Raw genomic sequence first — 27,535 nt, 5'->3', positions numbered from 1 at the left:
GAATCAGCTAGACTTGAATTTGGCACCTCAGAATCATCAAACCCAGGGTTTTATATTTTTTTCTCCTCCCTTAATACGTGGCCTTTCCTTATGGTATCTGTCACCTCATAGTTGCAAGATAGCTGCTAATCCCCAGGCATTTCATTTTATCAGCCTTATAAGGAGAAAGGAAAGGGAAAGAATAAAAGGCTTTCTTTTAGAGAAGTTCTATGCTGTATTGAGAAAAAAGCTCCCCGTCATGCCTTCCCCTGTGTGTAATTGCCTAGACAAGGTTTCCAGTGGAGGTGCTTCTGCAATTAATTTTAAGAAAACTAAATTCTCAGAATTTGACTCACTATTTGAAATGCTTTATTCCTGGTGAAGGTCAACTAAAACAAGAGCTATATTTTGGTACCGAACTTAGATTTATATAACCTTATTTCCTCAGACTATAAAGAAAAGAGAAAAAGTCAAATTAAGTAATGTTTTCACTCAGCCCTGTCATCCTTGCTTTTCTTTTAGGCTGATTCCATCAAAAACGGTGTCCAGCTTCTTTCCAGAGCCTATACTATTGACCCTAGCAACCCTATGGTATTGAACCACTTGGCAAATCACTTTTTCTTCAAAAAGGTAGGATAAGTCATTTCTTAAGTTCTTTACTTAAAAAAAAATTTTTTTTCAACTCATAGATACAGACAACAGTATGGTTGTTACCAGAGGGAAAGAGGGTGGAGGGATAGCAATGGGTAGAAGGGGTTCAAATATATGGCCACAGAAGGAGATTTGATGTTGGGCAATAAACATAGAATGTAATATACAGATGATATAGTATTATATACTTGAAACCTATGTAATTTTATTAACCAATGTCACCCTAATAAATTTAATTTAAAAGAAAAAACTTTTTTAATCAATTTTCAGTTGACATTCAATATTATTTTAGTTTCAGGTATACAGCGTAGTGGTTAGACATTTATATAACTTACAAGATGATTCCCCCATTAAGTCTTGTACCCACCTGACATCACACATCGTTATTACAATATCATTGACTATATTCCCTTTGCTGTATTTTACATCCCCATGACTATTTCACAGTTGTCAATTTGTACTTCATAATCCCTTCACCTTTTTCGCCCAGCTCCCCAGTCTCCCTCCCATCTGACAACCATCAGTTTTTTTTCCTGTATCTATCAGTTTGTTTCTGTTTTGTCTGTGCATTTGTTTTTTTAGATTATACATATGAATGAAATCTAAACGGTATTTGTTTTTTTCTGTCCGATTTTTTTCACTTAGCATAATACCCTATAGGTTGATCCATGTTGTCACAAATGGTATAATTTCTTTCTTTTTTAGAGCCAAGTAATATTCCATTGTATATATGTGCCACATCTTCTTTACCCAGTGGTGTATTGGTGGATACTTAGATTGCTTCCATATCTTGGCTATTGTAAATATGCTGTAATGAACATAGGGGTGCATTACCTTTTCAAATTAGTGTTTTGGATTTCTTCAGATAAATATTCAGAAGTGGGATTGCTGGGTCATATATAATTCTATTTTTAATTTTTTGAGGAACCTCCATATTGCTTTCCATAGTGGTTGCTTCAAATTAGAATTTGTATCTGGGGGTGGGTACATTTGTTCATTTATTTATTCATTTAACATTTACTGACTCTTTATATGGTACCCAACTCTGTGGTAGGAATGTAGAGGTCAGTAAGACATGGTTTCTGCACTCAAGAAGTTTTGTAGAAAACCAATATGTAAACTAATGTGAATGTAAAAATAAAGGTCTTTACCCTACTGTGGTAGAGAACTGAAAGTGATCACATGGTTAAAAGGGGGTTTTCACCAAAAAAGAAAATCTTTTAAACTAGGATTTTAAGAGGAGGTCACTAGGTAGTTGAAAGAGGAAAGGCACAGCTCAGTGAGATAGTCCTTGTAGTTTAGTTCATACCAGCATAAGCGTACAGCGGACTCATGATAGGTGATACATGGCATCCAAGTGGGGCACTTGTGTAATGTAAGGAGCTCGCACCCACTTATGTAGGCAACAAAGAGTCATTGAAATTTTTGCATATTGATTATGATATAATTTTTAAAGTTGTCAATAAGACTATAGAAACAATAGCATTTTAGATTTCTTAAGTACTGAAGCCAGGGTTTCATTGACAAAGTTATACAGTAAGCATGAAAGTTTAATTTGCCATATGGAAACCAGGTTCTAAAGTATACTAAGAACTTTAGACTAGTTAAATAGTGATTTAGGTAAAAGTTTACAAAACTGTATCAATCCCCATTAGTAAGTACTGTGTTGCTGTTAGTATGCATTCAATGCTTGCTAAATGCCAAGCAGTGTTAAAAGTGCATTCCTTGAATTTATATCATATTCACAACAATTCTATGAAGTATAGGGTAGCATTATTTCTTATTTTATGGATGAGTAATGAGACAGTTAATAACCTCAGGTCACACAGCTATTAACCATGATGCTTTACTCCCTCTTGCTATGGAAGCATACTCCCCTTTCATAGTGAATTATTAATTAAGCTTTATGCTATCATTGTTATGGTACTAAAAGGCAACTATTTAGGGAGAAGATAGAAATGTATCTTACAAACAAATGAAGTGTACTGTTTAATATAAAACAGTTGCACAAGTTAGTTTGGTTTTTACTGGAAAAGAACAAAGGATTGATTCTAAATACTTGGGTGCATGTCTAATAATCAGTGCTCTCAGCTGTTAGGACAGCTTCCTTGAACCAAAACAGAATTATTCCGTTTTTCATATTCATTGCTAGTCACCTTCCACTGCTGAAGATAAAGAACTGCTTGCATTTGGCCCTGGCGGGGTGGCCCAGTTGATGGGAACATCTTCTTGTACACCAAAATGTTACGGGTTCGATCCCCAGTCAGGGCCCATATGGGAGGCAACCGATTGATGTTTCTTTCTCTTTCTCAAAAAAAAAAATAAAAGCATATTCTCAGGTGAGGATTAAAAAAAAAATGACTTGTATTTAACACAGTATACATATAACCTTACAGATTTCATAAGTGAAGTAGGTAAATCAAGCCATTCTGAGTGTTACTGGATATTTGATCTGTGATCAGCACTGTGCAAGGTGATGTGAGGTCATCTTGCATTGAATATATTTCTTTCAGGTTTACAAAGCATGTAACATAGGTTTTCTTAGTTTGTCATTTTAGCAGCCCTAGACGGTAAGCAGGCTATTTCTATTTCCCTTTCTATAGATAAGAAAATTGAAGCTTGGCAAAGCAAAGTAATATCACTTGCCAAAATTTACTCAGCTAGCAGATAGTAAAGTTGAAATGCTATCTTTTACTTTTCTGCCCATCACACTACGTTGCCTTCCATACAGAAGAATAATTTATCTGGGAAGAAAAGGTGTTAACTAACATCCCAGACATGTCAGTAATTGTGTGGTGAAGTGGGTTTAGAGGTGAGAACTACCGTGACTCCTGGAGCAATTAACATAGACTTCCAGAAAGCGCTGAGACTTGAGCTTGATCTTTTGATTGGAAAGAGAAACAGCCAGAATACAAAGTGGATTAAGGACAAAAATTGGGGTGGGGGGGTACTACAAAAGAGAAGTCCAGTTGTGCAAAAAAAGATATGAATGAGGATTTTAAAATAGAATCTACTCTTTAGTAGTTCAAATAAAACTATTCTCTAAAAGTGTGTCATGAGTCATTGAATAATAAAAATAGGAAAATTATAGTAGATTCCATAGCAAGACAAACCCAGCATTTAGCTCATACTCTCATTTCAGTTGAACAATAAATATATAAATTTAGCTAAAAGTCTGTATAACCTAATTAAAGTGTGGGGTTTGAATCACTTGGTTCAAATTCAGGCATCACCATTATATGGTTATGTGGCTTTGGGGGAATAAATTAACTTCCTTAAATTTTAATTTTCTCATTTGTAAAACAATAATACTTTATAGAGTTTGAGGAATGGTAGAATTAAATGTAATATGCACATTAAATACTTATCTAACAAAAAGGACTCAGTTACTGTTAAAGACTACAATGGCATTATTCCTAATGTTTAAAAAAAAAATCAAAACTGGCCATTGATCAAACAAAAGCTGTACTTAGACTGGATTTCTAGTTGAATGAATAAAATACATTTCTGTTAAAATTGGAAGGTTGTTCTCCTACTCCTGAAGTGGAAACTCCGACTCTGGGACTTTAAGGAGATTAGCTGGTTGATCCAAATGAAAGTCAGGTTTGTTGGGAAGGCCCTGACCCATGCGTTCCAATGGAGCTGAATCCAAATCCAGCTCTGGCAGTTGCTACTCTCATGTGACCTTGGAGTCAAAAACACCTGAATTCAGATTCTAGCTTTTCCACTTGAGACAACACACTTTATCTCTTTAAGCCTCCACTTCCCCATCAATAAAAGGGCAATAATGATACTCTTTGCAGGGTGTTGATTGTACTTGGAACTAATGTAAGTATCATACCTAGTGTAATGCTTAGCATGTAGTAGTTCTCAATAAATTCTAACTGCTCCCATTACCATTAATAAGGGACTGAACCTCTCTTCGGTCTTCTCATCACAAAAATAGGGCTGATCACTGCAAAGGATTGTTGTAGGGATTTAACAAAGTAATAGATATAATGGGTAAACGTTAAATACTGGGTAGATGTTAGTTCCCATCTCCCCCGGATTTATCAGCAAGGGAAATGAGAGGTGTGATTCGTACTTCTGGATGCAGTGCTGTTATTGTTAATTCAGTTAACATTTTAAAAGAAGCCTTAGAGTTGAGACTATTAGAGTTGTTTGAATTAACTCAATTGATTTCTGGATCTTCATTGTTCAGGATTATAGTAAAGTCCAGCACTTGGCTCTCCATGCATTCCATAACACAGAAGTAGAGGCCATGCAAGCAGAAAGTTGCTACCAGCTGGCTAGATCATTCCATGTTCAGGTAAGATCATTTACAGCCTTCTCTAAATATCTAATCCTTTCTGTTTTATAGTTTTTCAAGTCTTTGAAAAGCTTTGTATGTATTGTTGGTTTTGTTTTATTTTCATTTTTTTAGGAAGATTATGACCAAGCTTTCCAGTACTACTATCAAGCCACACAGTTTGCCTCATCCTCTTTTGTGTTGCCATTTTTTGGTTTGGGACAAATGTATATTTATCGAGGTGACAAAGAAAATGCATCTCAGTGCTTTGAGAAAGTTTTGAAAGCATATCCTAATAATTATGAAACTATGAAAATTCTTGGCTCTCTGTATGCTGCCTCAGAAGATCAAGAAAAAAGAGATATTGCCAAGGTACATTTTAGACATCTTAGCTACTTCCTGTTAATCTACTTCTACCTAGAGTCTCATTCCTTATTTCTTGTTATGGCTAGTAGAGAGATGATGAGAGCAGTTTCGTTAGCTCAGCTAGCTTCAGTTGAAGTAACAGTTGACTTCTTAAACAGAGTAGAGTAGCCACCACTTTCTACTTTGACAGGTTGTAGTTGGAATACTTTAGCTTAATGATCTCTTTTTCTCCAGGGCCATTTGAAGAAGGTCACAGAACAATATCCTGATGATGTTGAAGCTTGGATTGAATTGGCACAAATCTTAGAACAGACTGATATACAGGTATTTCAGCAATTTTTTTTTTAAATCACTTGGCTTTCTATCAAGAGAAGGAAGCCAGTTTTTTTGTTTTTTAAGATTTATTTATTTATTTATCTTTAGAGATGAGAAAGGAGGGAGAAAGAGAGGGAAACATCAATGTGTGGTTGCATCTTCTGTGCCCCCTGCTGGGGACCTGGCCTGAAATCCAGGCATGTGTCCTACACTGGGAATTGAATTGGCGGCCCTTGGCCTGACAGGCTGGCGCTCAGTCCACTGAACCACGCCAGCTAGAGCTCAGCAATATTTTTTATCTCTTACCTAATGTATTTTTTGTAAGCCTGGTGCAATGTACGTCTCCCTTTCACTTACGCCTTATTCTGTCCACCTTGAAACTACAGGGTGCCCTTTCAGCCTATGGAACAGCAACACGGATCCTTCAGGAAAAAGTACAGGCTGATGTCCCCCCAGAGATTCTGAATAATGTGGGTGCTCTCCATTTTAGACTTGGAAATCTAGGGGAGGCAAAGGTAGGAAAATAAAAATCTCCTCCTTTTATGCTATTAAGTTGAATGCACATGTTTTTAGATGTATCAACAAAGTCTTTTAACAAAATAATTTTCTTTTCTCATAGAAATATTTTTTGGCATCGTTGGATCGTGCTAAGGCAGAAGCTGAGCATGATGAACATTATTATAATGCCATTTCTGTTACAACGTCATACAATTTAGCCAGGCTGTATGAGGCAATGTGTGAATTCCATGAAGCAGAAAAACTTTATAAAAACATCTTACGGGAACACCCTAACTATGTTGACTGTAAGAATTTAAAACTTTTTAAAATGTATTAAAATTCCATGACAGCAACAAAAAATTTAGCCTAATAAAAAAGTCTTTCTTAAAAAAATAGTAAAATATTTTGAAGGTTATCATGTCCCCTTTTCTTCAAGGCAAATTTGTAGCCTAAAAAAATATGCAGCTTTACTTACATTTATGCTAGAAACTAAAACAACTAAAAATCAGTTGGACCATACTTCATAGATGAAGCTGTCTGTAGTGGGTCTGCCACCTTTATTAGACTTTTAACAACTCTTTGGTGATCGATTTACCTTTATGATGGTCCTGCTATCATTTCATATAAATATCTATGCAATATTTGTAATAGTGACAAAGAGAAGTGTTTCTTCTTGAAGTAATCATTACTAAAAATATTCTACCATGAATCTTTACAACCTAAGCATTGTATAATTTAGAAAGTTTTTTAATTAAAAATTATTTACCTTTTCCCTTGTATTTCCCTTAAAAGAACCTGAAGCTATGGTGTTTTGACTCTGGCCAAATAAGGAGCAATTAACTTGGCCCCTAACATGCTGTTATAGATGCAATAATAAATAAGATTTTAGTTAAATGCCAGACTGAATTTGAATTGATTGATAGGTAGTAGTAAGCCATGCTTGATTTCTTGAGGAGAGTGACATTTTCTGGAGAAAATAACTTACATTTATGTGGCACTTTTTTTTTATTATTTAAGTGAAAGAGCCATAATTAGAGTCCAGGTTTTCACACAATTAATCCTTAGTAGTCCATGTATTTTGCCATATACAAGAAGATTTTTAAGAAAAAGTAACTTGACAATATTATGCATCAGAGAGAAATTGGAAACAGAACAGCTCTAAGCTTCTAAAATAACGTAACTTGAGATCATTACTTGGAACTGGGCGCTAACATTGGGATTGGAGTAGAAGAGATAAATCAGAGATTTTGTACAGTAAAACTTGATGGTTACTGAGTTGCCTTAACTTGTTAGATTATTAATTAGTTATATTGCTGCTTGATATTTTTTCACCTGTGGCACTTTCCTCTGTTCATTGTATGAATTATTAATAAAAAACTAGTCATGTCAAAAGTATGACTTTAAAATTATGACCTTTGTAGCTAATATTTTAACCAAAAACTCTTAAATGTATATTTTCAGGCTATCTGCGCCTAGGAGCCATGGCTAGAGATAAAGGAAACTTTTATGAAGCTTCGGATTGGTTTAAGGAAGCTCTTCAGATTAATCAGGTTGGTAATATTAACTCTTAGGTTTGAAAGACAAATACCATATGGTCTCACTTATTAAGAGGAATCTAATGAACAAAATAAACTAATGATCAAAATAGAACCAGAGGCATAGAATCATGGAACAGACTGACAGCTGTAAGAGGGAAGTGGGGAGGGGGATAATGGTGGAAAGAAGGGAAAGAGACTAGATAAAGAACAGGTATGAAGGACCCTGGGACATGGACAATGGTGTGGAGATTGACTGTGGGTGGGCAGGTGCTGGGTGGAGGAAGGCAAAGGGGGAAAAGTTGGGACAACTGTAATAACCGAAACAAAATATTTTTAAAAAGAAAAATTATTTCATCTTTCCCTCCCCACCATCAGTAAATCAATCTTTCCTTTTAATTTCTAATATCTTGGCATCTCCCTGGTTTTTTTTACACTTACTTGTTAAAGACATTAAATAATATGGAATTAATTCATTCTTTTTGATTATTACCCACAGTAAGAAATATGTTTCAAGGAGGGGGGAATTGATTGTGGGACCGGAGGGGTGGATGGGGCTGAGGAAAGCAGTGGGGGAAAAGGCGGTACAACTGTAACTGAACAACAGTAAATTAAAAAAATAGGTTTCACATCATAACTTAGTACACAAATGTGTGTATATAAACAACTGAAATGAAAGTTTTGCAGATCATTACGTGGTCTTGCCATATGAATGACACTAATATTTTTATTGTATTCTATTCTACTGCATTACTTTTGCTGATAGTTAAACACTAAATTGATTTTACAACCCACTAATCCATCTCAACTCTTAGTTTGAAAAACACTTGTATATAGATGTAGCTTGTAAACCTCTTCAGTAATCAGCTATTGTGGAAAGATGACTGGTCTTTGAGTCCAAATTACAGATTTCGCTTCTCTTTATGTGTGTTTCAGGACCATCCAGATGCTTGGTCTTTGATTGGTAATCTTCATTTGGCAAAACAAGAATGGGGTCCAGGCCAGAAGAAATTTGAGAGGATATTAAAACAACCATCTACACAGAGTGACACTTACTCTATGTTAGCCCTTGGCAACGTCTGGCTCCAAACTTTGCATCAGCCCACTCGGGATCGAGAAAAAGTAATTTCTTTCTGTCTCTTTAACACAAAACTGATACTTGTTTTATTCTTGTTTGAATTTTTAAAGTAATGTTTGGGGTTTTTAATAGGAAAAGCGTCATCAAGATCGTGCTCTGGCCATCTACAAGCAAGTACTCAGAAATGATGCGAAGAATCTGTATGCCGCTAATGGAATAGGTGATTATCGGATTTGGATATCAATAATTCCTGAAATGAATGCTTTTGGAGGACTGTTTGTAGATCAGAATTTTCCTCTAAATATAATGAAGTCAGTTGTTTTCAAATAGTTGTTTTTCTGGCCACAATCAGAAAATTCTTCACTGTGAATCTTTTTCTAACTTTAGGAGCTGTTTTGGCCCACAAAGGATATTTCCGTGAAGCTCGTGATGTATTTGCCCAAGTAAGAGAAGCAACAGCAGATATCAGTGATGTGTGGTTGAACCTAGCACACATCTATGTGGAACAGAAGCAATATATCAGTGCTGTTCAGATGGTAACGTCTTATCTTTCAAGATATTTTTATGTCTTGTTCATTGTTGAACAGATGTTTTCTTAACTGTTCTGGCCTTATCATGGAATGATACGCTATCTCTTGTGACACTGTGTCTGTTCAGAGGTTTATAATTATATAATGTTAAGGCCTGCCTTTGGTGTTCAGATATATGGGTCCTGGGTCCACCACTGATGGCTTCGTATTTGTTGAGTGCTTTAACGTAAAGTAAGAGTCATACTGCTCTAAAAAGTTAGAAGACTTTTGGGCTCTATGGGAAATATTAGGGTCAGAAAAAATAAGCTTCTTACTATAGGTAGAAGAGTTACCTTTTTCTAAGAAAGGTAGATATTATTACTGTATTTAGAATATTAAGAAAGGCACTAGTCACAGGGACTTTCTTACAGAACCCTGGTTGCATATGATAGTCTCAGAGTTGTATTTTTGGAGGGGAGCCTTCCTGATAATGTGGCCTTTTAAAATGCAAGTTAACTACTAGGGATATATGGGAAAAAACTGTCTAATCATCTTTCATGAAAAAGATCTTACCCATGCAAGATATATTCCATGGTCAAAAAGTGACATGTTCACAGCAGAATTAACATGAGTGTTGCTATATTACTGGTTTTACCAAAAAGTTAACAGCCAGAAACATGAGACTTCTCAGGCCCACTACCAGTAAGTTCCACCAGTCCTTAGAAAAGGTAGTAGACAGTGTAACCCAGAGGAGCTAGGTGCATGGCTTCTAGTAAGTTGTCAATAGCTGGTTCTAGATAGTATTGCCTAAAGATACAAACAGCCTTCCAGTCTGCTTATCCTTTCTATGTTGGTCCAAATTTCAAACGGAAAAACTATTGTAAGTAGTTTTTCTTTTGATCAGATTTTTATGTTGTGAAAATGTATCCTGGTAAATATTCAAAATCATTCTCAGATTCTTTGAAATTAACCATTTAAAGGATAAAAATACTTTTTCATATAACTTTAAAATTGCTTGCAATTTTATTACAAAATAACAATATCATTTGATCCTTGCTGTGTTTTAACTTACTCTTTTATTGTAGTATGAAAACTGCCTCAGAAAGTTCTATAAGCACCAGAACACTGAAGTTGTGCTCTATTTGGCCCGGGCCCTCTTCAAGTGTGGCAAGTTGCAGGAATGCAAACAAACTTTGCTGAAGGTAAAAAGAATTCATTATTATTCTTACTTAATTCTGTGCTCCATCACATATATTTTTTATTCTGATTTATGCATGTTCACATATTTGACACTTTTATTTGACAAATCCTTTTTGCATCATTAGATCATATGCAGTATTTGCCTTGTTTTTTATTTATAGGCTAGACATGTGGCACCCAGTGATACAGTTCTTATGTTTAATGTGGCCTTGGTCCTACAAAGATTAGCTACCTCTGTCCTGAAAGATGAGAAGAGTAATCTGAAGGAAGTACTTAATGCTGTGAAAGAACTGGAGCTTGCACATAGGTAAAAATTTCATAGAAACAACCTTTGAAATGCTTTATTTCTTTAGACACACGTGTCTCAAAAGGTGTCCAAAATCACTTCCCTCGGGAACCTTTTAGATAAAGGGAATCCCAAAAGGGAATCTATTCTAATCATTCTCACGATTTTTACACCAGAGCAGATAGCTGCCACCAGGTGGTGCAAAACTGTTGCAAGGGTCCTGCCAGATTTGAATCATGAAGCCAGACCCTAAGAACTGGCTGGCTAGCTTTGCAAGCTTGCCCTAGATCTTTCATCAACCTGGCAATAATATGACCCGCATTTTACACACTTGAAACTTTTAGATTCCACTTTTGTTGGTTTTATTTGTTATGTCAATGTATATTTTTATGTAGTACTAGTTTTCATTGAGCTAAAATTAAGGCCTTCCCTGTTAAATAATGAATAGGTTTATTCAGCTTAAGATGTATATAATTTCATAGTAATTCAGTGTGTAGTAAAATTAAAACCTGACATCTCTTCAGGCTTTGTTCAGCCTTACTTGAATTCTTGTTTAAGTGTTTCTTGCCTTGCTTGGTAGATTGTCAGTGCTTTCATGGCCTGAACGTCCTAACCTCCATGCTGACATATTTAGTAAATTTAGTGTTTAGTAAAGATTCATTGCTTGAACTGATTTTTGGTTATTTGTTAATTTACTGATAAAACTAAATGTAACTTGGCTTTTCTTAATGAACTTGTTTTTTATTAAACAGATTGAGTGGCATATTGATGAGAGTCTTTTTTTAAGTGAGTTGCATATATAATTTTCCTATTGAGATGCTAGCCCTTCATGTATTAAATATGTGCATGTAAGTCAGTTAATATATGAGCCTTTCTCAGACTGTTTTTGAACAATAGATAACAAGTCTGGAGGACCTATTTCATTAAAATTTTTTTAAGTATTTTATTTTTTCATTTTCTTTAGATACTTCAGCTACTTGAGTAAAGTGGGAGATAAAATGAGATTTGATTTGGCCCTTGCTGCCACAGAAGCCAGGTAATTACTGTTTGGGAATGGTGACTTGGCGTGAGGCAGTGATAGCCATGTGGGCTGGGAGAGTGACACAGCAGGAAACAGCGTCCTCGTCCCACGGGGGTCGGTCTTTCACACTCCTCCCTCGGACACCCTGCCCTGGACCACGGCTTTGTCAAAGGGTTCTTTCAGGGTTCTTTTCAGGTCGGTTGGGAAACTACATCAGCTGTGTTACCAGAATCAAGATATAATTACTAACTCTTTGAGTCACATGTGAAGATGATACTGAAATCCTTATAGCTTTGCTTTGGGTGAATGTTTTAAATTTGGAAACAACATTGTTGACAGTATTGGCTTATGAGAAACAAAGTTAATTTTGCTAATTAACACTTCCCATAGATACAAGCTAATGATCCTGCTTCAGACTTTTCAGTTTGTGTAAGGAAAACAGATGCTCTCAGTTTTTGAGCAGAAAGGACGCTGGCTGCATTCATGTTTCTCTGAAATCTGAAATGTCCTAGGCAATGCTCTGACTTACTGAGCCAGGCCCAGTACCATGTGGCCCGGGCACGCAAACAGGACGAAGAAGAGAGGGAGCTGCGGGCCAAACAAGAGCAAGAAAAAGAACTGTTAAGGCAAAAACTTCTTAAAGAACAGGTATTTATTGTCTTTTCACTTATCCTAGAATGAAAGAATTATGTGCATACATATACTTCGTATGGTGAAAAAGAGAAGTCCTTCTGATAGTAGTCATGATTTATTTCATGATAAGAACAATTTTGATGAAGTTTTTTTTTCTGCCATTGCTTTCTCATAGGAAGAGAAACGTCTCAAAGAGAAGGAAGAACAAAAGAAACTTTTAGAACAGCGGGCCCAGTATGTTGAGAAGACCAAAAATATTCTTATGTTTACTGGAGAGACTGAAGCAACAAAAGAAAAGAAAAGAGGTGGTGGTGGTGGGCGGGTAAGAGAAGCCTCCCACTGACCCTGATGGCCCCAGTCTCTGTCTTTTGACTTTCAGGAGTGAAGACAGAAATGATTATATTCTCTCTGTACTTAGTCCTTAGCTGAAGACAGTCTTTGAAGATGGAGAGCTTTAAATGGCATCCAGTAGTTAGAAGTGCATTTCAGTGTTCGCTCAGTACATTTTACCTTATGGTGACCTAAGTATAATAGTTGATGATTTTTGCCTTTTGAGACATTTATCCTAATTAGAAGTCTCTAAAATACGGACCTCACCAAGCACTCTTCCAAGTGACTTGGTATAATAAGATCCTTCATTTGTCACAAGGCTAAGAAGATAGGGCCTCTTTCTACACCTTAGAATTCCAGCCACTTTCCATCAGCCAGGAAAGAGCTGATTCTAGTGTTATTTGGATTTCAGCGTTCTAAGAAAGGAGGAGAGTTTGATGAATTTGTCAATGATGACACCGATGAAGACTTGCCCATATCCAAAAAGAAGAAAAAAAGGAAGGGCAGCGGTAGTGAACAAGAAGGCGAAGAAGAAGAGAGTGGTGAGAGAAAGAAGAAAAAGAGGAGAAGGTATCGTTAATGTGTCACAAATTACCTTATAAAGGTGGCAAAAGACCTTTAGTTTTCTGAATCTTGCTTATGTTTAGAATTTACAAATGCCTGGAAATCACTTGATCTTTCATACAGTAAAGCCTCTTGATATCCTACTTCCTACTTCAATCCTAAGATATACCCCGCTACAAAGTCCCGTGCATACTGGAATCACCACACATCTCCAGTTTCTTTCTGAGAGTTAGTCAGGATTAATTGCGTTTCTTATGTCTTTAAATTGATAATATTTATTGGAAGATGTATGCAATTTAGAATGAGAAAACCTAGTCTGTCCATACTGCCAGTCCATGTGCAGTTTTACAATAAGTCATTGTGCCTGCTTCCTCTCTGTACAATGGTAATAATGATACCCAGTTCATGGTTTTGCTGGGTGTTTTAAAAGTGAATTAAAGTGAAAGAAGGGCCTTTTAATCCTTGCAGTGCCATCTACTATTACGATAAGTGGGGTCCTGCCCGTCTTTCACCTGGAAGTGCCCCTGAACTGTTCCCTTTCCAATGGTGCTCCCCTGTCCAGGAACCTCCAATGGGCTATCTTCCCTGGATCTGTTCTTCCCAACCCTTGGATGGCTGTCCTTGGGAAAGAACCTGATGAACTCATTCAGACACAAACCCATAGAACTGAAGCTAACAGGGACATTAGCAGGCCTGCCAGGAGTAGTTGGGAAGGAAGAAAGAGGAGAGGGAGATGTTGAGGTCTGGAACCTGGGCCTTTTCTCACATCCTTTATATCACTCTACCAAATGCAAGGTTCAAACTTATTTTTGATTAATAAGTAAAAGGATTCAAGAGTGAATTAGCAAGCATTGCATAAATACATGGTTTCTGCAGATCCCTTACCCATGTATAGCAAGAATAAGTTATGACTGCTGTTACGGTTGAAGACAGCACCTGTAAAGGATATTCAGAATAAATAACATTTTGATGGCAAGTAGTCTTAGACTTTATGTGTATGAATGAATTCTGACAAACTTTTTCTTGGTGTTCACTACTTAAGACCTCCGAAGGGAGAAGAAGGATCTGATGATGAAGATACAGAGAATGGCCCAAAACCGAAAAAGCGTCGTCCACCACGAGCCGAGAAGAAGAAGGCAGTAAGTTTATAATACTGTGGTTTTTTTGTCCCCATACATACAATATTTTATGACTACATAAAAGATTGTAGTATACTAGTATACATTCTTCCCCTGCAATTTCTTCAAGCACAGATTCTTGTTTTTGAGATATATTTTTTGCTGTTTGTATCACTGTAGGGCAAATCCACCTGAACACGCCATTCTGACATGAGAGTCTTGACTAATTTGTTATGTTTGATCTTCTTTCTTTAGCCCAAGCCAGAACGTCTGCCTCCTTCAATGAAGGGAAAAATAAAATCCAAAGCCATTATATCATCAAGTGATGATTCTTCAGATGAGGATAAACTTAAGATTGCTGATGAAGGGTAGGAAATTTTTCCTTGGTACATTCTCCGAATCAAAGCTAACCAAGCTTTTCCAGGGGTGGTGTCTACAGGGATTCAGAATGGTCCAGCATTTGACACAGCATCGTAGGCTGGTCTGGACCCCTGGTAATGGAGTTATTTATTTTTATAACAAAAAGGGTGGGAAAACACCAAAATCTGCATGTTGTGTGTGCCTAGGCACGCTTCGCTGAGTACATGTTGTGAGACCGAAAGTTCTGATGAGGTTGTCTAAAACGAACAACCATGTCCTCATGGTTGGGCCTGTGTTGGGCCCATGTATCCTAAATGTATCCGTGACAGGATCGAGCGTGCTTTTCTTATTGAGGAGCAGAAAATCGTTGTGAAAGTATTGAAGGCACAAGCACAGAGTCAGAAAGCCAAATTTTAAAATGAAGCTTGTTTGAGTAATAAAAACAATTAAAAGACTAGAAGGGAAGGAGGGAAGGGAGGGAGGGAGGAAAAAAGAGAGGGAGAGAGGAAGGGAGGAAGGAAGGGAGGAAGGAAACAGTGAGCAGTCACTGCCAAAATGTCTTCTCTTCTGCTTCTTAGAATCTTATAGTTGGAAGAAACCTTCACACCCATCTTATTCTAACCTGGTGATTTTGTCCCATGATGTGTTTGTACCCTAAAGGAGAAAGCCTATTTTGAAATCTTATTTCTTCATGAATATTACCTGAAATTTTCTACATGACATTCTCCTGAATATATTATTTTGCTACACTGTCACTGACTGGCTAAAAGTATTTTGAGTAGCCTGATGCTGGTCATATGGAGATAGGGACTTCCTTGACCCTTTCCTCCCATGTTGAGCAATGGTGACTCAGCTCTGCCCACTTTGTGCAGGGTTCATCTTAGACTGCTTGTCCAGTGCTCTCCTCACATTATGACCAGTGACATAATATTTAATTTTACTTGTCCTGAACTTGCCCCCCATCTGGAATCTTAAGACTAGGACTCATAATTGCTGTAATACGCCTTGCTCTTCTGAAAGCCATCATTTCACTCATTCATACAACAGACATTTGAACAACCATTATATGAGATAGTGTACCAAGGGCTGGGGATAGAGAGGGAAAAGACGTAAACCCCGCCTCCAAGGAATTTATGCTTTAGAGGCAGTGGAGAATCACAGATAAGCTAAAAAACATATTATAGTAAGTTAAGTGTTACCGTAGATTTTGCATTTATGGTTCTCCAGGGACCATACCTACTCTGGAGTTGGGCTGGTGGAGAAGTTGTAAGACGTGTTTTTGTGAAAGAGAGGCTGTTTGAGTAGAGTGTTACAAAAAGAACAGATAGTCCTGGTTGGTTAGAGGTGAGGCAGAGGTGAGAGGTTAGCCTGCTGGGGGGCTAGGGTGTGGTGAGAGGCAGGCCTCCCAGGGGAGAGATCTGTAGGGAACCATCCGTAGAGATTTGCAGTTCCCCTTTTCTCGGAAGACACTGGCTAACACAAATGGAGGTTGCCTTTCCCTACAACACTGTTTTGCCCATGCCCAGTGTTGCCCTGGTCCGCTGGTTACAAGTTTGTGTGATCAGAGCAGTGCAAAGTGTGGTCTTAGAGTGGGCATTGTTAATATGTGTAGCCAGAAAGGTCCGGTGTGAGAGCCTGTGCCGCTGCCAAACCTACACCTGAGGCCAAGGCCACGTCGATTTGAGCCCCTTGCATCAGGTAAACTTTGTCCTGACCACTGTCAAGTGCTTTTTTTATTTGGCCAGGTGGAATGGTGTGAATTGGATCCCGGGGGGCCACTGGCCTTTAGTATAGGTACGGAATGATACATAGTGTCTTGTCTTAGTCACTCTTCATATTCTCTCAGAGTGAACTCAGTTACATAATATGTGTGTGTAGGTTTCAGGAGAAGGTCATGTATTTACCCCCTTACCCTTGTTAGACTGAACCCAGTAGGATTCAATATTCCTTTCTTGGAATACCTGTCTTGGGAACCAAAACTGAAGAATATGACAGACGAGAAGTATGTTGTCCTCTCCAAAGCTCTGGGGGTAAATAGTTAAAGGAACATTCTTTGCTCCATTGCATCCAGGGGGCCAAGATTCCCTGGGTACCACCATGTCAAGCATAGGCACAAGTATCCTTTCCTTCAGTCTAACAACGGAGAAGGAGAGGGGGACTCAAAGCAAAAGTTAACAGGCTACAGAAATCTTTGAGCTGAAACTTCCTGTCTTGAGTAAGTCTGGTCTTCAAAGTTTCTACAGCAAAGTGAGATCCTGGGTTTTACCTTGTTAATAAAAATAAACAAAAAGGGAAAAAAATCCCTTCTTTTTCATAATTTTATATATGAAATTGAGAAATGCTTCATTCTGATGAATGGTACCTAATAAAGCCTAATGAGAATCGCCCCTCACTAGTTAATTGTCTTATAACTAAAGTGCCTTATTATTCTTTCTTCCTTTTTTATCGTGAAATATATCATATTTATTTTAAAAAGTACACAAAACAAATATCACAAAATGAACATCTGTGTAAACATCATCCAGGTCAAGAGATAGAACGTTAAATGCCCTTGTTTTTTACAAGAACGTTCTCTACTTGTCAAGCTCTCTGCTGGCCAGAATCCTGGTGTCTAACCAGTGTTTGTCTTTTTGCCAGACATCCCCGCAACAGCAACAGCAATAGCAACAGCAACAGCGACTCAGATGAGGGTGAACCACGGAAGAAACGTGCCTCTTCGGAGAGCGATTCAGATGACAACCAGAATAAGTCTGGTAGTGAGGCTGGCAGTCCCCAAAGGCCTCAGAGACAGAGGTCAGATGAGGATTCAGACAGTGACCAGCCATCCAGAAAGAGAAGGCCCTCGGGTTCTGAACAGTCTGACAATGAATCGCTGCAGTCTGGGAGAAGTCGCTCGGGAGGTTCTGAGGCTGACTCTCATCCGGCCTCTCCAAGCGCCGAGTCAGATCGAGATTCGGAGAGAGGATCTGATAATGAGGGTTCTGGCCAAGGCTCTGGAAATGAATCAGAACCAGAGGGATCCAACAATGAAGCCTCCGATCGGGGCTCAGAACATGGGTCAGATGATAGTGACTAGGCTTTATTTCATAAATAAGTCTCATCTCTGGAGGAAACTCTTTTAATATATGAAAGCTGTGATTAAAAAAAAAAGTTTCAAATGTTTAGTCAAACAGTTGTGAAATTTTTCCTAAAACAATTTTTTTTCTATCTGTTTGTATATTGCTGAGCCCCCACAAGACATTTCCTGTGCTAGAATCCAATATTTGAATCTCTTGTGCAGATGAAGAATGTGACTCTTCTTCATTATGGTACAATTCCACCTATCATATGTGAAAACTGCAGTAAAAATAAACGCAGCTGCTAAATCATTCCTACAAAGGTTTGACTGAAACTGTGGCAGAAGTCTCATCTTCTTTGTGTGTTAAGCAGCATCCAGTTTTGACTTTTATTGCAATCCTTTACCAAGTGGTGCAAGAAACTTGGCATTAATGTCTGTGTTCCATTTTAATCTTAGAGTGAGAGAATTTTATTTTCTGGAGGAAGCAGTATCTACTGTATAATTGCACCAAAGTACAAATGAAAGGAAGGTTTTCCTCAGTAGTGTAATACTGCAGCCATGTAGATAAAATCACAAATATATACTTTGTTAGGTTGAATAAGATGTAGAAAAATGCTTTTCTGTTAGTAGAATGTAAAGAGCTACCTAAGCTACATAATAAAATTCTTTTACCAACTTTTATGGGTAACTGTGCCTTTTTTTTTCTCAGTACATTTGTATATGAAAATTTAGCAGAAATAAACTAGGCTAATATTTGGAAGAACCTGAATTATGCCAAAGGTGGTTTGCTCGAAACATTTGTACATCTTTATAGATTTGTGGAGTTTTTTGAAAGATGTAAGAAAACGAAGGTACTAGTATGAATTTTATTTTCAATAATTTAGTCATTAACAATTTAAGAGCAAAATTTTTGTGTAGCACTATACAGTTGGTAAAAGCTGTAATTAATATAGTCAACAGGTAATGAATACATTATTAGGTATTGAGAATGGAGAGAGAGAATGTCTTTCCTGCCCTGAAAAATCTAGTGGTGAAGGTAAGGTCACTGTCCCTATGGTGTGAAAAATCAGGTAGCGCTGGCACAGGTTGTGGGAGCACAAGGGAGCGCGAAGTCAAGACCAGGTTCCCTGATGGACGGGAGAGCTGAGATAGCTCCAAGGAACAGCCAAGTGGAGGATCCAGGGAGGGTGTTACAGGCAGTGGTAGTCGCATGTGCAGCTCTAGGAACTGAAACAACTGAGGGAGGCGAGGCTTTGAAAGGTAAAGAGCCTGAGATTCAGAAGGTGAGGTTCAGACTGTCTGCTTTTTCCAGTGTCCCATGGAACTGAGATGAATTCATACCCAAATAACAAAAATCTATCAAAGTTAAAAAGCATTTTCCAACTGATAGCTCACAGCTTTAAGCAGTATCTAAACAAAAGTATATTGGTAAATCATCCTTTGGAGAGCTATTTATAGAGAGATTTAACCTGATGCTGATAGTAATTTGTTTCACTACCTGCTCCAGGTTTGGGCTAAAAGGCGCTTTTGAGTGTATGTCCTCATTTGCAATTTTGGAGGCAATTCCACATTACTATGGATATTTCTCCCAGGTGTACCCTCAGATTAGCAGAAAAGCACTAGTTTTCCAGAGTCACGTGGTTGCCCATGTCAGAAGCCACTGTGGTTTCAGGTGCAGCTCCCCTTCGGCCAGAGTTTGGAGGCTGGAGATGACAGATACCACAAATAGGGGGGATGCCCCACTGAGGAAGGGGAGGGTCCCTCATCTGACAAAGGAAACCTGACTGACCTGTTTGCTCTGCTGCCACTTGTCCTCAGACTCAGAGCAGCTTCATTGTCCTGCATTGAGCCTGCATGCCAGGATTAGCCTTCCTTGTTTTTCTAAGTATAATTGACATAACATTAGTTTCAGGTGTACAGTGTGATTTGATATTTGTTCATACGGCAAAATGATCACCACATAAAGTGTAACATCTGTCACCAGTTACACACTGTCTATGGGAAACAGTATGGAGTTTCCTCCAAAAATTGAAAATAAAACTACCATATAACCCAGCAATTCCACTTCTGGGGATTTGTTGGATAAAAAGGAAACACACAGAAGGATATCTACACCCCTGTGTTTGTTGCAGTGTTATTTACAACCTATATAATGGAAACAGCCTAAGTGACTGGCTGGCTGGCTGGCTAAAGAAAACGTGAAGCACATTGGCAGGCAGCTCCTCAGGCAGCAGCTATGATGATAAGCTAATCATAGCCTCTGTCACAGAAAGACTGGGGTCCTGGCCTATTAACTCTTGCTGAGCCCTGGGAGGTACAGCTGTGTGAGATACCACTGGATGAAGTCAGAGGGAGAACGCAGAGATTGCAGGCACCTGCATTGCAGGCCTCTGTTCTCAGAGAGCAGCTCCATGGATCCCCAGGTGTGTGCCAAACCAGGCGCCCTCCCCTTAGGCCCAGGCTCCGAGGCACGCAAACAGGTCTCTTTCACAGAAAGGCAGGGTTGGGGTTGCAGGGGCAGGGTCCCGCTGTCTGTGCAGTGCCCAGGAGTTGGTGGCCGACCAAGAGCTATCTCTGATGTTAGAGTTCTGTGGGACCAAGGAACACAAGCCCTTCTCCAGAGCCAGGGGATCACGCGGTGTCCCTTAGGCAGCAACCACAAAAACTGGGCCCAGAGGTGTAAGAACCAGGGCACCAGCCACGTGTAGAAGCTCCCTTCGGGAAGATACTGGGGCTCTGGAGGGCAACGGCAGGAAATGGGGGGACTGAAAATGGTGAAGGCAAAAATGGCACCCATCAAAAAAGGCAAAAATGAAAAGAAAGAAAAAAGCCTTTTAGCTTCAGCAAGGCAGAGAGCAGGAGGACAGAGGGCACCGGCCGGCTGGAGCAGGAAGGCGGCAGCCCCAGGAGAAAAAGATGGCGCCCGTGGCCCAGCTTCCCGGAGGGTATCCCCTCAGGCCTCTCCCTCTCCCCTGGGGCTTTAAAGGTAGCAAGTGAGCCTCTTTCACTTAAAGTCAGCATTTTTCTTTTCTTAAAAAGATGTTATTTATTTATTTATTTTAGAGAGAGAAGGAGAGGGAGAGAAGCAACTGCAGACGTCCTCTTGACCCAGCCGCAACCCAGGCTTGTGCCAGTGCCTGCGAATCCAACGGGTGACCTTTCGCGTTGTGGGATGACACCCCACCCACTGAACCACACCGGTCAGGGTTAGAGCCAGCACCTTTCAGGGGCTACTTCTGCACTGGACCCTGGGTGAGTGAGTGCTCACAAGCCTGTTTCTCAGTTCGCCGTGGTCCCCGGGTCTTTTGGGCACCAGCCCTGTTGGTTTTCATAGCTAGATGTTTTGGAGGCTCATCTTTCTGGTGCAAGTCTTAAAAGTTGGGGTGTCTTACATGGGGTACAAACTCTTCGCTCCTTGGAGCAGCTCTGGGTTGTGAGTTCCCTCCTGATTGTGGGTGGGAGTGGGGTTTATGGCGAGATTATGCCAGTCTTTCCTATCCTCTCTGATGTGTTCTGTTTCTCATTTGCCTGAAGAAATCAGTCTGCTAGTTTTTAGGGTTGTTTTTTTTTTTAGGGGAACTTGTTTGATATGTAGCTGTAGTTTTGATGCCTCCTTGGAGGGCTTGACCTCAGGATCTTCCTATGTTGCCACCTTGACCCTGGACCTCAGCCTTCCCCTTCTCTGGGGGTCGGTGTGAGCAGGAGAAGGCATCAACACCTGAATACCTGGTTAAGGGCAGACACACTGGAATCCAGGAGTCCCTGGAACAGTCCCAAAATCTCATTTTGTCACGCTGGCAAGTCCTGTTGTTACCAAACAGCGGTTGGGGTCCTGCTGCCCACCACCACCCTCTAAAATTCCAGAGGCAAAGGTTTGGTGATAAAGGAAAGGAGTCTTTATTTAAAAGCTTCACAATTTTGGAATAATCGCTTCCCACAGGCATTAGTCATGTAAGCCTATCCGTTAAGGCTAAACTCTTTAGCTCTTTAGTTCCAGCTCTCTCGCTTAAACCTATCAATGAAAGCTAAACTCTTGAACACCTGAGTTCCCCTAGCATTGCCCCTGTTAGTTTTTAATTATCTTATTTCTAATAGGGTAGTTTACAAATTAAAACAACATAAAATAAAGAAACTACCCAGTTTTGGAGGAACGGCAGGCTTCTGCCTCACAGCTCGTCCCCTCTAGAACACTGGGCCAGCCTGATCCTAGGCTGCTCCCAGAGCTCCTTCCCATCCAAAATACTGTCCTTTGGGAAACTCTGGCACCTGCAGCACGATCACCCCTGGCCCTCGTAGAAGAGCCCCAGAGTGCCAGCCCTTGTTATTTCTTTGGGTTCTGGTTCTGGAGGCTTTCAGCTTCTCAGCCGAGACTGTTTACCATTGTCTTGGGCAACCTCCTCCTACGGCCCCTCCCTAGTTCTCCACAGGATCTGCCCAGATCTCGCTGCATCTATGTGACCTTGGGCAAGTCACTTCCTCATCTAAAACAAGCCATTTCTCCTCAACTTTTTTCCTTTTAATTTTATTTTGTATGGGTTTCAGGTGTACAGCTTAGTGCTTAGACAATCATATATGTAGTGTGCCCCATGATATTTTCAGTACCTCTACGGGCACCATATATAGTTATTGCAATATTATTGGCTATATTTCCTATGCTTTACTTCTCCGTGACTATTTCTAACTACCAATTTGTGCTTCTTACTAAAAATATGGGACACTTAACGAATTTGCATGTCATCTTTCCCCAGGGACCATGCTAATCTTGTATCATTCCAATTTCAGTATATGCGCTGAGAAGTGAGCACTGCACTGTAAGTTTTGAAAGCCTCAGTTGGATCTATCACAACTGGAGAATGTGAATTGCATTGGCTTTGATGTTACCATATGTTGCCATGTATAATGTGCATCCACGTTTTTGTGTGTGTTATACATGGCATTATATGCCCCTGGTATGTAACCATTATACCCATGTATAATGCACATCCTTATTTTTCCCTCAAAAATTTGGGCAAGAACGTGTGCATTATACATGGCAAAAACATGGGCCATCCAGCACTACATCAAGTACCACACCATAATTAGAGCTGTTAAGTTTTAAAATGAATTTTGCCTAAATTTAGGCAAGAAAAACCACATTGTTATTCTGACTCTGTTAGCTAAATCACTTCCTCCGCTGACATTACTATTTTTATAACATGAGGTTTCCTAAGTGAGCAACTATCCCATTATAGCAGAAGTCTCTATCTAATTCATAGGATGGTTGCAAGGATTAGGAAGGTAGATTCAGTGGTGAGCATATGGTAGGTTCCCAGAAAAGTCCCCTCTGGGATCAGGTTGGTTCGGAATGTCTGGCAGTGGTCATCAAGCTCACTGAGTCTTGTTTAGACCAACAGGGGACTGGGTCGGTTATTCTTTCATATGTCCTTCTCTTAAAAATTCTTGCTTCTTCCTATTTCCCCTTAAGAAAAAAAAAATTTATTGATTGATTTTAGAGAGAGGAAGGGAGCAAGAAAGAAGGATAGATTTGTTGTTCTACTTATTTATGGATTCATTGGTTGCTTCTTGCACATGCCCTGACCGGAGGTTGAACCCGCAACATTAGCGTCTGGGGACGATGCTCTAACTAACTGAGCTACCCGGCCAGGGTTTGAGAAGAATATTTTTAATCTCCAGGCAATATGACTTTCCTGCCACTATTTAAGTATCCCTTGTTTTCATTCCACTAATGAACAATTTCTTCCTTGGGAGAGAATGTAGCCCTTGGAGGCAAGAAAGACCTTTTAAAGGAGAGGAGTATCAACTCCTTAAACTAGGATTTGGATCACAGGCCAGTGCAGATTTTCCCTAATGGAGGTTCCTGATGCTCTGGTGTTCTGGGTGTTAGGGCGGTAGCACACGTCAGTCATGGTGCTTGCCGTATAGCTCAGGAACACAGGAAAGGGGATGTGCTACAGGTACACCAAGTTCACGTAGATCTCCGTGTGTCCTGTGACTTGAGTGGAGCAGTGAACAGACTGCCCCCCTGGCATCAGGGTCTCACTTTGCAACAGGCCCTGACGATAAGAAGGCTGCCCTGGCTTTTGACGCGCATTGATGTGACAAAATGCTTCACTTTTCAGCCTCAGTATCCTTATCTATAAAATAAGGTTGTTGGAGATCCTTCTAAGTTATATATCCCAGGGTCATTGCAGAGTTTTATTATATTTTACTTATTTATTTGGGGTGGGAGGGTAAGAAAAGTTTTATTGGTGGAGAAGTCACCAACCGAGAAGATACTGCCTCAAATCCATCTCACTCACTGGACTAGATTAAAGGTTTTTAAGGGGTTAGGAGGAATAGGTATTGGAAATGCTGTGGAAGTTTTAATTGGAGGACTTTGGAACTTAGCCATTCATGGTAAGGGGGGTCCACACTGAACCTTCCGGGACACAGACCCTTCACTTCTGAAAGGGTCTGGTGTTGAAGTTCCATTTCTGTCCCTGTCCTTTGGTTTCATGGGTGGGGCAGGGGACGGTCTTTGGTTCCAGTGCAGCTGGAGGTCATTTTCTTCTCTGCACATGCTTCCACTGCATGGCTTGTGGTTTTAGTGTGTTGTCTCCATTACAGAGAATTTTAAACAGACTGTCTAGTCTGTCTCAGTCACACTAGTAACGAGGTCTTTCTGTTGCAAGTAATTGAAAACCATGTCTGCTATTTGACGCCTAATATTTTCAAAGATATAGGTAAATTATGTTCTTGCTTTTGAAATATATGTATTTACTCTTGCCTTTTGCTTTTTTTTATTCTCCTTACTTCAGCAAAAATGTTATTGTAACATTTTTCATTTGGAAAATATCCCAACTTTTTATGCATTTTCCTTGACATAGTTGAACGATTGTAGATTGCCATTATTGCAACATTGTGGGAGCAAATCTGTATTTGTTCCTGTGGCCCACAGCTAAGTAGTGACGAGAACACTAAGGTGCAGAACATCAGGCTGGATTTTCAAGTTTCTTATCCAGAAGTCACTAAATTTTGAATTCTTATCAATTCTATCTCCTGACTAGATCTCTAACCCAGTGTTCCCCAGAATGTTTTCTATGAAAGATTAGCCCTAAAAGAGACTCCTTAAAAAAAAGAATGTGATAGCCAAATAGGTTAGAAAAATGCTGTATTCTATAGCCCTATTACAATTAGGATGCTTTTGGTGACAATCACAGAAAACTGTTTGAAAATGAGTGAACAGTATGGAAAGATCCTGCACTGGATGTCGAGGGGTTTGGGGAAAAGAAGGTACAGTTCAGTCAGAAGACTCAGCATTGTCAGTCTCAGCTCACTCATTCTTTTTGTCACACATACAGAAGAATATGTGATGTAATAAAATGTGACAATGGCGGGGGGGGCAAGGGGGGGAAAATCGGGACCACTGCATTAGCATAATCAGTAAAATACAGTTTTTAAAAATGTGACAGTAGTATAGCACGTCTACCCCTAGGAGCTTCCTGTGTACCCTTTTTCAGTGGCGCCGCTCTCCATTCCCATATATGAAACTTCTGAGTGAGGTATTTAACTCTCTCGATGATTCAGGGCCATAATTTGGACACTGGTTATTGTTGTGTGCTCCTGTAGAGAGTGAAGTGCGTCAGCCGCCTCACCTCTGCCCTAAATGACCCCAGCCCATTGATTGAAATGATCTATTCAGAGGTCCCCCACCAGACAGTGAGCTCAAGGGCATGGATTATATCTTTTTCACCTATTTTCCAAGGGCCAAGCATAAGACTTGGCAAGAAAGGGGGTGCTAATTTATATTTTGTTCTTAGAACCAAATTTCTTACCTAAAAATAGAGGTTGCAGGAAAAGATTAGACTCTGTACGCTGCGGTCTCTGCTAGCTCCAACCTCCTCGCCTACAATGTGTTTTAGCAAATTCATTCGGTTCAAGTGATGTGTACACTTGTATCAGCGGCAGCCTTTTGGTGAGTCACAGGCATGGCGACCCTCGGATGTGCTGCCAGGCTCTCCACGTGGCTGTCAATCCTCAGGTTGCTGTTTCTTAGAAACCATGCTTACCGCTCACCAGAGTTTGTTCTCCTTTTGACAACTGTGAAGGCACTGTTACTCAAACAACCAAAGGATCACTACTCTTGAGCATGATCCTAATAAACAAACTTGTAAATTGGTCTTTAGTCCCAAACAGGCTGGATTCATCTGAGTTGGGTGGAGCGTCTATGATAGCATCTTCTCCAGAGAAGGATCAATGCCAAAACCTTTGTTCTCTCCTGGACTGTTTTGTTCTTTGAAACAATGCTGCTTTGATTTCTCCAATGGGAGCTAGTGCTTCAATTTCCTTAACTGGAAAGAAGTGGAGACTTCATTTCCTGTCTTGGCCTGGCCTGCCGCTGAGTTGTCTTGGCTCCCACCTGTGAGCTTGTGCCTGTGTGGACACACTTCTCCTCACCTATCTCTCCTCCAGCTGCTTAGAGTGGCAACTGAAGCGATGCAAAGGATCACTTTTGGGCCAGGGAGACAAGAGAGTACCACTATACTCCTTGGCCTTGAGCAATTATGTGAGGGCCAGAAGTTTAATGGGTATTGAAACCTTGCTTCAGCAACCTGCGACTCTCTTGCTGGTCTAGCCTGAATTTGCTGGCATTGGAACCAGGTGTTCTTTTCCACAGAAATCAAGTTTCCACTCTTCTGATCACCCACGAGGACTCGGGGGTTCTTCCTGCTGGAATCTCACATTGCAAACAGCTGATCTTCACAGCCCCCTATTCAAGGCAACTTTGAAGCTCTCCGTTGTCACGTGATCTGGCAATGTCTGCTCCCAATGACCGTCATGCTCTAGCAAGTGGCCCCTTGTTCCCTGCAGTGGGGTGGCAAGTGCCCCACAGTTTTTTGGCCCCAGTGAATGGGATCTTTGGAAAGAACTACGACCTTTCACCCAGAGAAAAAAGAGGGGAAGTCACGCATCAGGGCAATTGTTGGCAAGTTGGTAGTTTCGATGGTAGGAAGAAATGAAGAGGATAGAATTGATTCTCGATGAAGTGGAAGCTGAGTCCTAGGACTCAGGGGCTGGGTCTACAGTGCACTCATTGGTGGTCAGCAAGGGGTCCATATCAGGTTGTGTATTAGGGCTCATCAAACTTTAATGTGCTAATGAAGAACCTAGCGCATTAAAGTTTGATCCAGTGGGTCTGCAGTGAGGCCGGCTATTTTGCATTTCTAACAAGCTCTGAGGTGGTACTAGTCCAGAGACTACACTTTGAGTAGCAAGGTTGTATATCATTCTAAATGCATCCTTGCTGGGGGAACACCTAAATTTTTTTTTTTCATAAGGTAGGGTTGGGTGTAAAAAGACAAGGAAAAGGGAGGGGAAAGCCAGAGAAGGCTTAGGGAAAGAGGAGAAGATGTTAAATGGTTATTTTGAAGCGCAGGAAGGTGAACATACCAGGGAAGTAGTAAAGTCTTATGGTGAGAACTTCGAAGGATCTGAATCTTTGGAAGAAAGGAGAGCAGAAGTGGTTGAAAGCACAGGTGTGAAGCAAGGCGAACACTGGCCACACCAGGGCCTTTGGTATGAAAGGAAAAACAGCAGAGGAAGCGCTGGAATCAAGGGACAGCCAGGTTTCCTTCAGAGCAAGAAGGTGACGGGAATATTGAGAGAGAGATTAAGGATACAGGCATGTTTGCTGGTGATAGGCTGTGGGACACACTGTGTGGAGGAAGGAGTCAAGAGAGTGCGGGTGGGGAATTGGGACAAGTTCA

General features: G+C 40.0%; 1 protein-coding gene and 1 non-coding gene across 2 annotated transcripts in view; one reads left to right on the top strand and one right to left on the bottom strand.

Moving 5' to 3' along the window:
- The window catches only part of CTR9 (CTR9 homolog, Paf1/RNA polymerase II complex component), a 31,977-nt gene extending 13,531 nt beyond the window's left edge, over nucleotides 1-18,446 (top strand). Inside the window, exons 7-25 of the mRNA XM_054582792.1 lie at nucleotides 502-609; nucleotides 4,832-4,939; nucleotides 5,054-5,290; nucleotides 5,519-5,608; nucleotides 5,986-6,114; nucleotides 6,219-6,402; nucleotides 7,559-7,647; nucleotides 8,569-8,754; nucleotides 8,843-8,930; nucleotides 9,098-9,246; nucleotides 10,305-10,421; nucleotides 10,581-10,726; nucleotides 11,670-11,741; nucleotides 12,239-12,374; nucleotides 12,535-12,681; nucleotides 13,102-13,259; nucleotides 14,296-14,392; nucleotides 14,627-14,739; nucleotides 17,369-18,446. Of these exons, the coding sequence (XP_054438767.1) occupies nucleotides 502-609; nucleotides 4,832-4,939; nucleotides 5,054-5,290; nucleotides 5,519-5,608; nucleotides 5,986-6,114; nucleotides 6,219-6,402; nucleotides 7,559-7,647; nucleotides 8,569-8,754; nucleotides 8,843-8,930; nucleotides 9,098-9,246; nucleotides 10,305-10,421; nucleotides 10,581-10,726; nucleotides 11,670-11,741; nucleotides 12,239-12,374; nucleotides 12,535-12,681; nucleotides 13,102-13,259; nucleotides 14,296-14,392; nucleotides 14,627-14,739; nucleotides 17,369-17,807 (2,793 nt within the window). The 3' untranslated portion in view covers nucleotides 17,808-18,446. The remainder of the gene's footprint in view (nucleotides 1-501; nucleotides 610-4,831; nucleotides 4,940-5,053; nucleotides 5,291-5,518; nucleotides 5,609-5,985; nucleotides 6,115-6,218; nucleotides 6,403-7,558; nucleotides 7,648-8,568; nucleotides 8,755-8,842; nucleotides 8,931-9,097; nucleotides 9,247-10,304; nucleotides 10,422-10,580; nucleotides 10,727-11,669; nucleotides 11,742-12,238; nucleotides 12,375-12,534; nucleotides 12,682-13,101; nucleotides 13,260-14,295; nucleotides 14,393-14,626; nucleotides 14,740-17,368) is intronic.
- A 4,046-nt stretch (nucleotides 18,447-22,492) lies between these two features.
- LOC129078364 (U6 spliceosomal RNA) lies at nucleotides 22,493-22,594 on the bottom strand. The gene has a single exon (XR_008529958.1). It is a non-coding gene; the product is annotated as a U6 spliceosomal RNA (small nuclear RNA).
- Between the last annotated feature and the right edge of the window lie 4,941 nt (nucleotides 22,595-27,535).

Source organism: Pteronotus mesoamericanus, unplaced genomic scaffold (assembly GCF_021234165.1).
Source record: "Pteronotus mesoamericanus isolate MK-2021 breed Mesoamerican mustached bat unplaced genomic scaffold, CSHL_Meso_final contig_1189, whole genome shotgun sequence".
Classification (NCBI taxonomy): domain Eukaryota; kingdom Metazoa; phylum Chordata; class Mammalia; order Chiroptera; family Mormoopidae; genus Pteronotus; species Pteronotus mesoamericanus.
Note: the sequence above shows the minus strand (reverse complement) of the source record. Positions and strands in the feature narration are given on the sequence as shown.